The 12,863-nt window shown below is 38.7% G+C and overlaps 1 protein-coding gene across 1 annotated transcript in view; it reads right to left on the bottom strand.

Annotated features, from left to right (window-relative positions):
• Positions 1–12,863, bottom strand: part of LOC111552981 (putative uncharacterized protein ENSP00000383407) — a 60,157-nt gene that overhangs the window by 23,925 nt on the left and 23,369 nt on the right. Inside the window, exon 3 of the mRNA XM_023227487.1 lies at positions 1,096–1,136. Within this exon, the coding sequence (XP_023083255.1) occupies positions 1,096–1,136 (41 nt within the window). The remainder of the gene's footprint in view (positions 1–1,095; positions 1,137–12,863) is intronic.

Below are 12,863 nucleotides of genomic sequence, written 5' to 3'. Positions count from 1 at the left end.
TCCCACCAACAGTGTAAAAGTGTTCCTATTTCTCCACATCCTCTCCAACACCGGTTGTTTCCTGATTTTTTAATGATTGCCATTCTAACTGGTGTGAGATGGTATCTCATTGTGGTTTTGATTTGCATTTCTCTGATGGCGAGTGATGCTGAGCATTTTTTCATGTGTCTGTTGGCTGTATGAATGTCTTCTTTTGAGAAATGTCTGTTCATATCCTTTCCCCACTTTTTGATGGGGTTGTTTGTTTTTCCCTTCTTTACTCCACCTCATGCTTAAAATGCCAGTGTTGTAGTTTAAATAGTTAATTGTAACTAAAATACAACCACGCCACCCTGACAGGTCCTTAAGTTGTTAATCACGCAATTACCTACTTACTATGGATGTGTTTTATATTTTTAACTGGGAGAAAGTTTTGAGCAGGGGGGGAAACAAAAAGGAAAGAATATGAAAAAGCACAGAGTGCCCGGGTGGGAATAGAGTAAGAGCTTTTGAGAAAAAGGACACCCAGAGAGAACATCACACAATTCACAGTTTGGCTTCAAACCAATCCAGGGTACAGGGAAGCCATTCTTCTGCATCCTCGGCAAGCAATCTGAAAGTTTCCCCATAAACCAGCTTCCTGCCCATGTATATTTCCTGCTTATCAATGAAAATCCCATTGCCTTATGCAACATGTGTATGTCATGTCCTCTGGCAGCTGGATGTGCTGAATGTAAAGCCAGACTGACCTAAATAACCTGAGACTCTTTGCAAACACATTTTTATGTGGATTAGAAAAATACTTAGGAAGATTTACAGGTCACTGATAGAAATATGTTTTTATGTATGCTCCCACTTTAATCTAGGCCTGGTTTAGACACATGTTTCTTCTGAAAATTTAATTTTCACATCCCTGTCTACTGGAATGTCACAACATAGCTTTCCCATGCATCAGCATAAACAGAGAAATGGTAGCAAAGCAATCCACATCTAGATTTGTACTTGACAGCTGCAAAAAAAGAAAAAAAAGTGCTTTGGCACGAAGTCCACTAAAAATTCACATTCAACATTACAGAACTAAGGGAACATGAAGTTTACAAAGTAAATTTGACTTACTTTCTCTTTTTTGGTTTTGCATTATCCAAATTAGAAACCCCCTGTAAAATAAAATAAAACAAAATAAAAGAAATAACATAAGACAAAACTGTACCAAGAGATCCGAAAGAGAATTCATTCATTTTCTAGTATAAGCCAAATGCAGTTCATTTTGCTGAAAAGACTAAAAGGCAGAAATGAAATCCACAGGCAGACAGCCCGGGCAGCACCCTGGGCCTGGTTAAAGATCGACCCCTGACCTAACCGGTTATGTTATCTATAGATTCCAGACCTTGTATGGACAAGCATTGTGAAAGTCCCTGTCCTGTTCTGTTCTGTTCTGATTACCGGTGCTTGCAGCCCCCAGTCACGTACCCCCTGCTTGCTCAATCGAAACCAACCCCCTCCCACCCATGGTTAAGCAAGCAGTTTGTCTAAAAAAAAAAAAAAACCCTAGACGTTTGTAGTTTAAAAAAGGGCGGGAGCCAATCAGAAACTGCCGAATGTTCAAACTTCAAAATGTCAACCAATCCCAATCTTGTAACTGCAAAAATGCTCTAATCTTCTGTAACCTGTTTGTGCCTTTCTATAAAAAGTAGGCTTGAGCTGTGCTCGGGACCTCTCTCTTGCCCTCCTGACTACGCCTGTACGGAGAGAGGTCCGGGTTCGAACCTGCAATAAAGTGATCCCGGCCGCTTGGCTTTGACTTCGGTTTCTGGTGGTCGTTTTTGAGGGCGATCTCGGAAGTCAGGGCACAACATTGCCTCTTCCCTAGTAAAAAGACTAATATGTCCCCAGTTGTATTTTAGTAATGTGTCACAGAAGTTTGGCTCAAATTTTAATTTTTTTTTCCTTTTGTCTTTGTAACTTTGAGAAAGATAGGATGTTTCCTTTATTAACTAGGGCTTGTACCTTATTTTAAGCTATTGCCAGTTTAAAAAAGCCCTTGCCAGTTTAAAAAAACAACAACAGGTCTTTTAAATTAAAACACCCAATTAAATCCTCTTTATCTAAACCTTCTGTCCCTCCATCAATCCACCAAAACCAAGGAGAGAGATACATACCAAGGTGTGTTAGTTATATCATAGAGTGCCTTCATTTGAGAAAGATGGAAGGTAGCCTATCACAATACCCTGAGGGTGTTGAAATATATCTGTGATTCATCTGACCTTTTTCTTCAGACCGAGTGACAGTTGTGTAAAATCCCTTACACTTTGGGGAAAGAATTTATCACATTTTTCACCTTCCTTGAAAGAGCTTAAACTGCCCTAGGCACCTTTAAAAGCCCTTCAGATTCTCTCTCTTTTATTCATCTACTCCTCCATTTAAAAAAACATTTACTGAATATCTGCATGAAAGGTAACCAATTGTGTTCTGGAGAGGTTCATTTGTTTGGCATGGCAGGAATTTACATACTAAAGAAAATTGCAACCAATATTCCACTTCTGAGGGGAAAAAACACAAATGCTAAGGTTAAGAGGAATGGTGAATGTAAACTGGAAAAAGGAAGTTTGATTTGATTATTCCAGTGTTGATAGTAGCAGCCTGAGCACAGTGAAATCTAAGATAATCTTTCCCCAAGATAGTGATTGAAGGGGCCATTTATCTCATCTTTATTTTGTTTTTATCAAGATTTTTAACTGCAGAGGACAATTTGGATATCTTATTTTCCTAGCGGTTGAGCAGAGCATTACTAAAACCCCACATGCTGAAACAGTCAGTCCCTGAACTTGAGGAGCACACATTACTAAGTTGGAAATACTTGTGCATAACCCACGGACATTGCTTGTAGGGAAGAGGTGGCAGGTGGGGGTTGTAGGTAAGGATGTGGGAGTCATGAATTACGCCCTAATGTGAGTTAGGATATCAACAGGCCTTTGAGGAGTTAATGGTCAGATGGACCACGCCTTCCATTCTCTATACTTTGTCATCCTGTGCCCTAGAAGTACGCAATCTCTATTCAAGGTCTTTTTCTGAAATTGTTTAGGTCTTGGGCCAGATCTCTCCAAACCTCAGATTAGAAGCGAATTGTGTTCCTTGCCCCTCAATCAGTAGCCACACACATGTAACAAGCTTTGTGACAATCGTGAGGAAAGAGGACGGCCACCCATCTTTGTAGTAGTGCTTTTCTGTTATATATATTTGGAACTTACTAGGAAAGAACAAGCAAGTTCCATGCTCCACAGTCTATGCAATCGGGACCAAATATGTCTTAATAGTCAAAATCCATCATCCTGAGTCTCATTAGTTTGTCATATGGGTTTAGACAAATCTCTTGGGATTATGAATGTTGCCCTCTTCAAAACAGAGTGTACCTTTTGTGAGAATAGACAAGATTTGCAATAAGGAATATGGGAAACATTCGATACTTTTTAATTTTTAATTATTCAAGTCACAGTATTTTGGAATCAACTTCTTATATCAGCATTCCTCTGCCTTTACTATCAAAGAGGTTAATTCCAGATGACTCACAAAATGTATATGCAATTGAGCAAGAGAGTTTGAATCTGGAAAGAAGTATTACGCAAACACAGTCTCCTGTATCACCTGAGTGGAGCTTTTGTTTTTTTTGTTTTTTTTTTTTTGAGACGGAGTCTCGCTCTGTCGCCCAGGCTGGAGTGCAGTGGCGCGATATAGGCTAACTGCAAGCTCCGCCTCCCGGGTTCCCGCCATTCTCCTGCCTCAGCCTCCCGAGTAGCTGGGACTACAGGCGCCGCCACCTCGCCCGGCTAGTTTTTTGTATTTTTTAGTAGAGACGGGGTTTCACCGTATTAGCCAGGATGGTCTCGACCTCCTGACCTCGTGATCCGCCCGTCTCGGCCTCCCAAAGTGCTGGGATTACAGGCTTGAGCCACCGCGCCTGGCCAAATTTTTTTTGTGCCGCCCGGGAAGCGAAGCTTTTGTTAATACAATTAGCTACCTACGGGACCCATACAAAGCTTAAACACCTGTAACAGCTGATTGTGGTGAGAGGAACATGATTAGCTTCTGGTTTGAAGTTTGGAGACATCTGGACTGAGATTAAAAGAATTTCCTAAGACCACAAATAGAGATTGGTTACTTTTACTATACATGTTGTCACAATATTCTCTAGGGACTATCCACTTTGTTCTGGTTTTACTGGAATGGGGGTCATCCAATTTTTCCCCATGATGAATCTGTTTAGGTTTGGGAAATTTTGTTAAAAGACTTTCTTGTAATGAATATTTTGGGCAAAAAATTGAGCAGTAACTTCTTTTTAATCTTTATTAAGATGAAAGAGTTAGTGTAGTTCTCCTTAGGCAACCTGCTTCCTACAAGGTAGGGAGAGTCAAGCATATTAAATGTGGGTCTGGAGTGTGATTATATGAGGAAGAGGGAATACTTAAACAGGCCAACATCTACTTAATTAGAATAATAGGTCTATTCCCTCGGTGTTGCCTAGTTGTAGATTACTATTGAACTGGTTAAGCAATTTTTAGTACTGCTTATACCAGACTCAAAGCAGCTGTGGAAAATGTAAATGGCTTTCAATTCTGACTGCTGCTTACATAAGCAGACGGTCACGTACATTGGAGTTCATACCCTGGGTACTTTATTCCTAGAGGGGTAAGTCAAAGAAAGACTACGTACAGTTTTATTTTTAGAACCACAGCTGTGTGTGTGTGTGTGTGTGTGTGTGTGTGTGTTCTACTCTGAATTCCAAAAGGAAGATACCACTTCAGACAGTAATTTCAGTGAAACAAATGTCTAGTCCATTAATTTGACATTTGCCATGAATACTGGATCAAACTTACTCCTGTTAGCCTTCACTTCAGTATCCCCTAAGTTAGGCAGTAATCATTTGTCTTACCTTTCATTCACTAGGGAATGTGTGGCTTAATTTTATTTTTCTCCCTAGCAATTGTTTGAAATTAAAAAGTGAAATGTAGAAAAATTATTACAAATCAACCAATAGAAACTAAGAAACATTTCCAAGCTGTGTTATTTTTAAGGTAAATGAGGGAAGCCTCTAAGAGCAAAGCACCTCCATGTATAAAATTAGGTCAAAGTTTTAAAAAATAGAAAGAGAAGATGTACCTTAAAAGAACAGATAAATTGTAGATATCAAATATATTTCTATTCTCATGCAGAGGTTACAGATGACTATCCTTTGGGATTGAGCCTAAATATGTACCTGTTTCTTGCTTTATTGGTTTTTAAACCTCACTTTCAAATTACAAAGTCAAAAGGAAAAATGTGAATATGTCAGGAGTTGTTGCCTAGCTAACGGAAATGTGAAAGGTGATTCTGCACCAGAGAAAACTGATTGGCAGTAATTGATGATGCAAATCCCATGGTGAATTTTTAAGACTGTAGAGCTGATGGAAACTTTGATTTGAAAATGAAAAACTTGAGGCTCAAAATGATAAATGGACTCATTTAGGATCAAGCATATTGTGCTTTACCTTAATTAAATACTGGTGGATTTAAAAAATTTCTAATACTTTTTTTTAGAATTGTACAAGTCATTCATTTCTACATCCACATTTTATTCAACAAACACTTATTGAACATCTACTATGTACCACACACTGTTGTAGGGGAGAAAAGATTTCTTTCCTCACCTATCACAAAGTTCATGGCTGATATTCCTATAACAAAAGAGAGATTAGCAGGAGAAAATAATATACAGTTATTTAATAAAAGTTTTCTGTGGCATAAACCTTCAGAAATGAAGACTCTAAAACTCAGAGAAAAGTATATATTTTTTGAATTGCCATGCAGAAATATGATTGGAGGACAAAAGGTATGATCTGATGGTAATAAATTGGAGGGAATTTAGCAAGGCCTGTTTGTTCAGCTTCTTCTTGGTCTCTCTGTGTGACATCCCTTTTCTCTGAGTATAGGGCAGAATACCTGTCATTAAAGAGCCTTCAGAGGAGGAGAAGGGGAGGGTAATTCAGAGACGTGATCTTCTTAGATTTTATGGCCTGATTCAGGGTAGAAGGAGAGAGGGGGAATTATAATTCTATGGCCTGTTTCAAGGGAGAAAGGGGCAATAGAAATTTCAGTTTCTATGGTCCACTTTAGGAGAGAAGGGGCAAGAGAAGGTCAGAAATATCTTCCTGCTTCTGCTATTTTCTTCATTTCCTTGACTTTAAGATACTCAGTGATAGGGTTAGGCTTTGTGTCCCCACCCAAATCTAATCTTGAATTGTAATCCCCAGGTGTTGAGGGAGGAATTTAGAGGGAGGGAAATGGGCCATGGGGGTGGTTTTCACTATGCTGTTCTCGTGATGCTGAGTGAGTTCTCATGAGATGTGATAGTTTCATAAGTGGTTAACAGTTCCTCCTACACAAGCATTTCTCTCTCCTGCCACCATGTGAAGAAGGTACTTTCTGCCTGCTTCCCCTTCTGTCATGATTATAAGTTTCCTGAGGCCTCCCTCACAGCAGTTTGACTAAGAGTCCATTAAACCTCTTTCCTCTCTACAGATTGCCCAGTTCTGGGTATTTCTTTATAGCAGTGTGAACATGGTCTAATACATTCAGTATGCCAATATGTCATATTTTAAGGTAGCATTTCATGTGCCCCTCATTGTTTTAGATGCAAAAAAGAATTGCAAGTGGTCTTTCTCTCAATGATCTATCACCAATGACTGTTGATCTCAGAATCGTATTAAATTCCATTTTTTAGCTTTGAAGATTAAATGAGTTAACTTATATAAAATCCTTACATGATGTCAAACACATTGGAGATACAAATAGATGATATTTCTCATTAGATAAATTGTTTTTTTTTTTTTTTTTTTTTTTTTTTTTGAGACGGAGTCTCGCTTTGCCGCCCAGGCTGTAGTGCAATGGCCAGATCTCAGCTCACTGCAAGCCCCGCCTCCTGGGTTTACGCCATTCTCCTGCCTCAGCCTCCCGAGTAGCTGGGACTACAGGCGCCCACCACCTCGCCCGGCTAGTTTTTTGTATTTTTTAGTAGAGACGGGGTTTCACCGTGTTAGCCAGGATGGTCTCGATCTCCTGACCTCGTGATCCACCCGTCTCGGCCTCCCAAAGTGCTGGGATTACAGGCTTGAGCCACCGCGCCCGGCCGATAAATTGTTTATCAATAGTTACATAGAATTCTGATTTTGAATTCTATGAAGTGAATTGAACATGGGTACAAACACATATGTAAATATGTATAACATATAAATTCCTATTAAAATAAGCTAATTTAATTTCTATTTTGTTTAATTCATTCTCTTGCAAAAATGGAGATTGTTCATTTGCATAACTAAAATGGTTATATTAATATTAAAATACAGTGATTCCAAGAATGCCGCACGCAAATTGAATAAGTATGTCTCTGGACATTTCTTGGCTTCCCATGTTTGAACAAAGTTCCTGCAGATGTTCAAAGAAGACATGACAGTTCATTATTAAAATTCCAATAGACATATGGCAAAGAGGATGATTATGAAACTTCAAAGTTAATAGATAAATTTTTCAGTGTATCTAAGGCAATCAGAAAGATGAAAAAATACATATTGAACTATCAACTCTATTCTCAAAACAAGATTTATGTGACCAGTAACAAATGATCACAAATGTGAAAAAGCCCTACTGCCTTCCTCCATACCTGATTGCAAATGTATGGAAAAAATCCAATGAAGGAGAAGTCTCCCAAGTTATGAATGAGATCACTATGGCGAAGGGGAATGTTGGTAAATATCAGAGTCCAGTCAGTTAAAAAGCAAGTTACTAAGAACAACAAGGATAAAATCCTATCCCTTTCGTGATTTCTTGATTTTACATATTTGCAGAATAATAACAGTGGAATACATACAGTATCAAGCATAGTTCTAAATGCTTTATGTGTAGTAATTAATTTAATCCTCACAACAATCTGTAGGATTGATACTATTACAATTAACCTCAATTTATAGATAGGTAAACAGAGACACAGAGCAGTCAATATTCTTGCCTAAGCTCACACAACTAGTAAGTGATAAAACTAGGGTTTTGTGCGTGGTGTCTTCACTACTACATGATACTACTTCTATGCTTGACAGCATAGATACAAAATCTACCTATCATCTAGGTCAGAAATTTCACAAAGAAGCACTATTGGCCAGAAGGGAGATTAGCTACAAAAATGCAGGGAAATGTAATACCACATGTCACTACTAAATAAACATCTCAGAAAGAACACCCTTCTTCAAGCACTAATACTAATGATTTAGTACTATTTGAAGACAAGTATGTAGACAGCACACTGATGTGTTTTAAAGGTATTAATCATTTTGTAGCTGCCATCATCATCATCAGAGAATGCCCAGCAATTTATGACAGCAGATTTAATTAAAAGCGGGCACTTCAGGAACCAATGAATTTAGGTGGCAATCTGTGCATTAGAGCCCCCCCCAGCCCACCGCCCAAGCATATTACTGTAATAATGTTATGGTTCTCAGGGAAAAAAGATTTTATCCTCCTGTGAGAATAAAATGAAGAAGGAAAAGCAACAATCAGCTCTTTCTGATGGGAAAAGTAAGGCTTTCTTGCCAGCCTGTTCAACTCCTGTCTTCAAGTAACAACCTCATACAGCTAATGAATTCTGGTTTCTCTAAGAGGGTGGTGTACAGCATCCACACACAGCCTCTCATCGCAGGGCAGGTCCTGTAGCTTATAGTGCCTGGAGAATGCACAGGGGCCATAATCCATCAGGAAGAGAGCTGGTAAATTGCACGAACTTTGCCATTTGTCTACTAATGTGCGAAGAGATCAATGATCAATTTATATCAATCCTAAAGCAACAAACTCTTCTCAGAGCACTATAAATATCCAGGATGGCAAAACAGGTTACCTAGGGGATGGCTATTTGCATTATAAAAGATTCCTCCTTTTCAAAAAGATTCCCTTCCAGATGTCTTAAAACAGAGCTCTCTTAAGTGTCCTTAAATGTGATTTATAAAATTATATTTACACAAGGTTTTAGAAAGGGAAAGAACAACTAATGTTTACTAAGTGCCGTGTTTCCCGCCACTTATTATTTTCTTTAATCTTCATAGCCACGAATGAAACAAGAGCAAGACAAACAAACTTGCACAAAAATGTGATAGGAAATCCGATGGGTAAAAATGTCGAATTCCATCTTTGCCATGGAAAGCACTGAACTGGTACCCCAGAACCTGCCTTGCTCCAGAACCTGGCTTGCTCTCCCAGGGCTGCTACAAAACTGGGCAAGACCCAGGAACCCTCTCAGAGCTCAATCAGGTATCCATGTATAAAACGAAGGCTGATGAACAAGAACTTTAAAATCCCTTTCTGTAGAAACAATCCATGGTTCCTGATCTATAGTAGTTCAGTCCAATGTCAGTAGTGATGACAAATGCTTTTAAGAGAAAATTAAAGTAGGAACGGGCTTTTCTGCTTTACAGCTTTTTTTTAAAAAATGATTAAAGAGATAACCACGGCTTTCATCAGATTCAATTAGTAGTTCTCCCATAAGCCTAGGAAATAAAAAAAAGAACAGAGCACAATTAACCTTAATCTATTGATTTCATTTTATTTTAACATAAGTCTCTATTTATGGGAGGAAACCAATTAAAACTACCAAAAGGTGTTCATGTATGAACTGGTGGCAGAAGAACAGCTGTATGTAATCATAGATATAACAGGAAACAATAAAAATGAAGGAAAAGTGCAGCCTTTTTAGTCAACGTAATCTATGTTTTACATACTGGCTTGTTATGAGTCATTATACAATCTCAAAGTCAAGAAAAGGATTACGTGCACTGTTTTGACATTGACTCATCTTGTTCATAGTTTGATGAAGACCTAGCTGATGGATGCCATTGTTAATCTCATTTTCTTCCTTTAGTATCTGTATTATTAATAGCTATGTCAATGCTGATGATAATATAAGACAGAACAAAAAACTCTCAATTTTAATAGTTTAAGTCAAGTAAGAAATGCAGTTAAGTGGTTAGAATACCAACTTGGGAGTCACCTACTTTGACTTCTCCATTACTCACCTATTCTAAGATGACATGTCACATTTCAATGTGTCCATTTACCCATTTATAAGACACTAGACTCTAAGTGGTTTTTTAAGACCTTTTTTGAAAGGTTCTGGGACACTGTGCAGTGATAACATCTTAAACACCTCTCTTTCGTCATTTTTAACTCTAGTTCTTCCTTTTTAAACTGACCTTAAATCTCACGTTCTTCATGAGACTTGTACCATTAAACTACGAACCACAGTTATGTACTTAGAGTTAACACCGATTATTAATCATTTACTTTGTCCCAGTCTTCCTGGCACTTTTTATTCTCACCTGATAATTAAGTCACAAATAGTTTTCTCATTTTATAGGAGAAGAAACAAGGGCTTAAAGAGTTCAAGGAACTTGTCCAAGATGGGATTTTTTTTTTTTTTTCTTTGAAACAGAGTCTTGTTCTGTCACCCCAGGCTGGAGGGCAGTGGCAGGATCTCGGCTCACTTCAAGCTCTGCTTCCCAGGTTCACGCCATTCTCCTGCCTCAGCCTCCTGAGTAGCTGGGATTACAGGTGCCCACCCCCACACCCGGCTAATTTTTTGTATTTTTAATAGAGACAGGGTTTCACCATATTGGCCAGACTGGTCTCAAACTCCTGACTTTGTGATCTGCCCACCTCCACCTCCCAAGGTGCTGGGATTACAGGCGAGAGTCACTGTGCCCCACCCAAGATGGGATTTTTATAAAGTTTGTTTGACTTCCTCCCCCAAATTTTGTGCTTCTAATTACTGTATTGCATTATTTTTAGGAATTCCTTCTGGGGATTCTTATAGAAGTTAGGCTTGATACTTATAAATCAGAATTTAATCACAGTTACTTGTGTTACTCTCTAGATATTTTGAATATATATTTTCTTGCTGAAGTGGACATCTGTCTTTCATTGATCTGAAAATCAATGTGTAGAAGAAAGAATAAGAAGAGGAAGAGCAGAGAAAAGAGAAGTAGAAGAAAAAAGGAACGAAGGAAGGAAGGAAAGAAGGAAGGAAAGACATTTTCTAACTTCTCTTGCTACTAGAATAAGGTATGTTGTTTAGGTCACATGTATCACAGACGCTAACTTAAGACACTGATATAAAACCTAACATAGGGAAACAGCAAGGTGTGTGTATCTATTTTTAAGGTCACAGACTTCAGTGGAGAGAGTGTGGTTCTGGAGCCAGCCATTGTGGTAGTAGCTTCTGGATTTGGCCACTTCCTGACTGTGATAGAAGCAGCAGCAATCTTTGGTGGCTGGTTTATAGTGTGCCTTCTCGGCATAATTCCTGCAAGCTTAGAGTATGTGTTTTCAGTTCCCAATAATTCTGGGCTTTCTATAACCTGTAGTATATTCCTTTCTGCTTAAATTAACTAGCATTCATTTGTTTATCTGCAAATAACCGTGATCAATATCTTGTCACATTAATTTTAGTTCCTGTATCAGTTATTTATTGTTGTGCAACAAATTACTCCCACATTTAATGGCTTAAAAATACACATTTATTATCTCAGAGTTTCTGTGGGTTAAGAATATCGGCCTGACTTAGATGGGTTCTCTGTTCCATGGTCACTCACAGGATTGTAATCAATTGTTGGCCCAAAGGTCTAAGGTTTCATCTGATGGTTCAGCTAGGGAAAGGATTCTCCTTTAATTTTACTCAGTGATTGTTAGCAGCATTCAATTTCCTGAAGGCTATTGGGCTGGAGGCCTTACTTCATTGCTGGCTATAGACTGAATGCCTTTCCTAGTTCGTTGTCATGTGGGTCTCTTCCACGTGGAGTGGAATCTGGCTTCATCATAGTGTGCAAAACAAGAAGGCAACAGAGGCAGTCTGCTAGCAAGTCTTTTGTACCCTAATCACAGAAATAACTTCCTGTCACCTTTGCCCTTCTCTATTGGAATCAAGTAACATGCAAGGATGAAGATTACACAAGGACATAAATACCAAAAAGCAAATGTTATGGTTAATTTGTTTTATGTGTCAACATGGCTAGGCCACAGTACCCAGATAGTTAGTGAAACACCAGTCTAGATGTTGCTTTCTCTCTCTCTCTCTCCACACACACACACACATACACACACACATACACACCACGCACACCCTATTAGTTCTGTTTCTCTAGAGAACCCTGATTAATACAGTGGGGTTCACTGAGGTCCTCTTAAAATTTTGCCTTCTGCAGTAGCAAAAGGAAAGTCATAGAGTTTAATGTTGGACAACCCTCCACTCCAAAAAGAAATCTTAAATGTATTTATGGAGCCATTTTAGTACAGCAAGGGGCCTTAAAAAACATCTGGTCTAACTCGGTTAGTTTTTAGAGGTAAAAACTGGGTTCTGGATTGGGTAATGACTTAATCAAGTTCTATTTAGAAACCAAGCCAGAAGGAGAACTCAGTTTTCTATTTTAATGCTCTTACTATTGTCTGATAAGTTATCCCAAGTTGAAAGTGGAGAATTATACCTGGTGGCCTAATACTGATTGTAGCAAAAGAAAATCTTCATGGACAAATGGAGCAGGGTAGTTCTACCCTTCAGTTGTTCTTCCCATAATGGGCAATGGCTTTCTGTTGGTGCCCTCTATCCTTCAGCCCAGACTCCCTAATGATCAATAGCATGCATATCCAAGTCAGCTATCTGAGGTCATGGATGCTGCCATTGGCTATGAAATAGAACAAAACTAACTAGCCATGAGGGGATTAACCCCTGACCTTGGCCTCATTAGTGGTGAGCTCTAACCAACTGTTAGACACATATCATATTGTTTGTCTTTAAAACTATGCTTGAATCTGCTATATTA

Source organism: Piliocolobus tephrosceles, chromosome 19 (assembly GCF_002776525.5).
Source record: "Piliocolobus tephrosceles isolate RC106 chromosome 19, ASM277652v3, whole genome shotgun sequence".
NCBI classification, from domain to species: domain Eukaryota; kingdom Metazoa; phylum Chordata; class Mammalia; order Primates; family Cercopithecidae; genus Piliocolobus; species Piliocolobus tephrosceles.
This window is presented reverse-complemented; position numbering and strand designations above follow the sequence as displayed.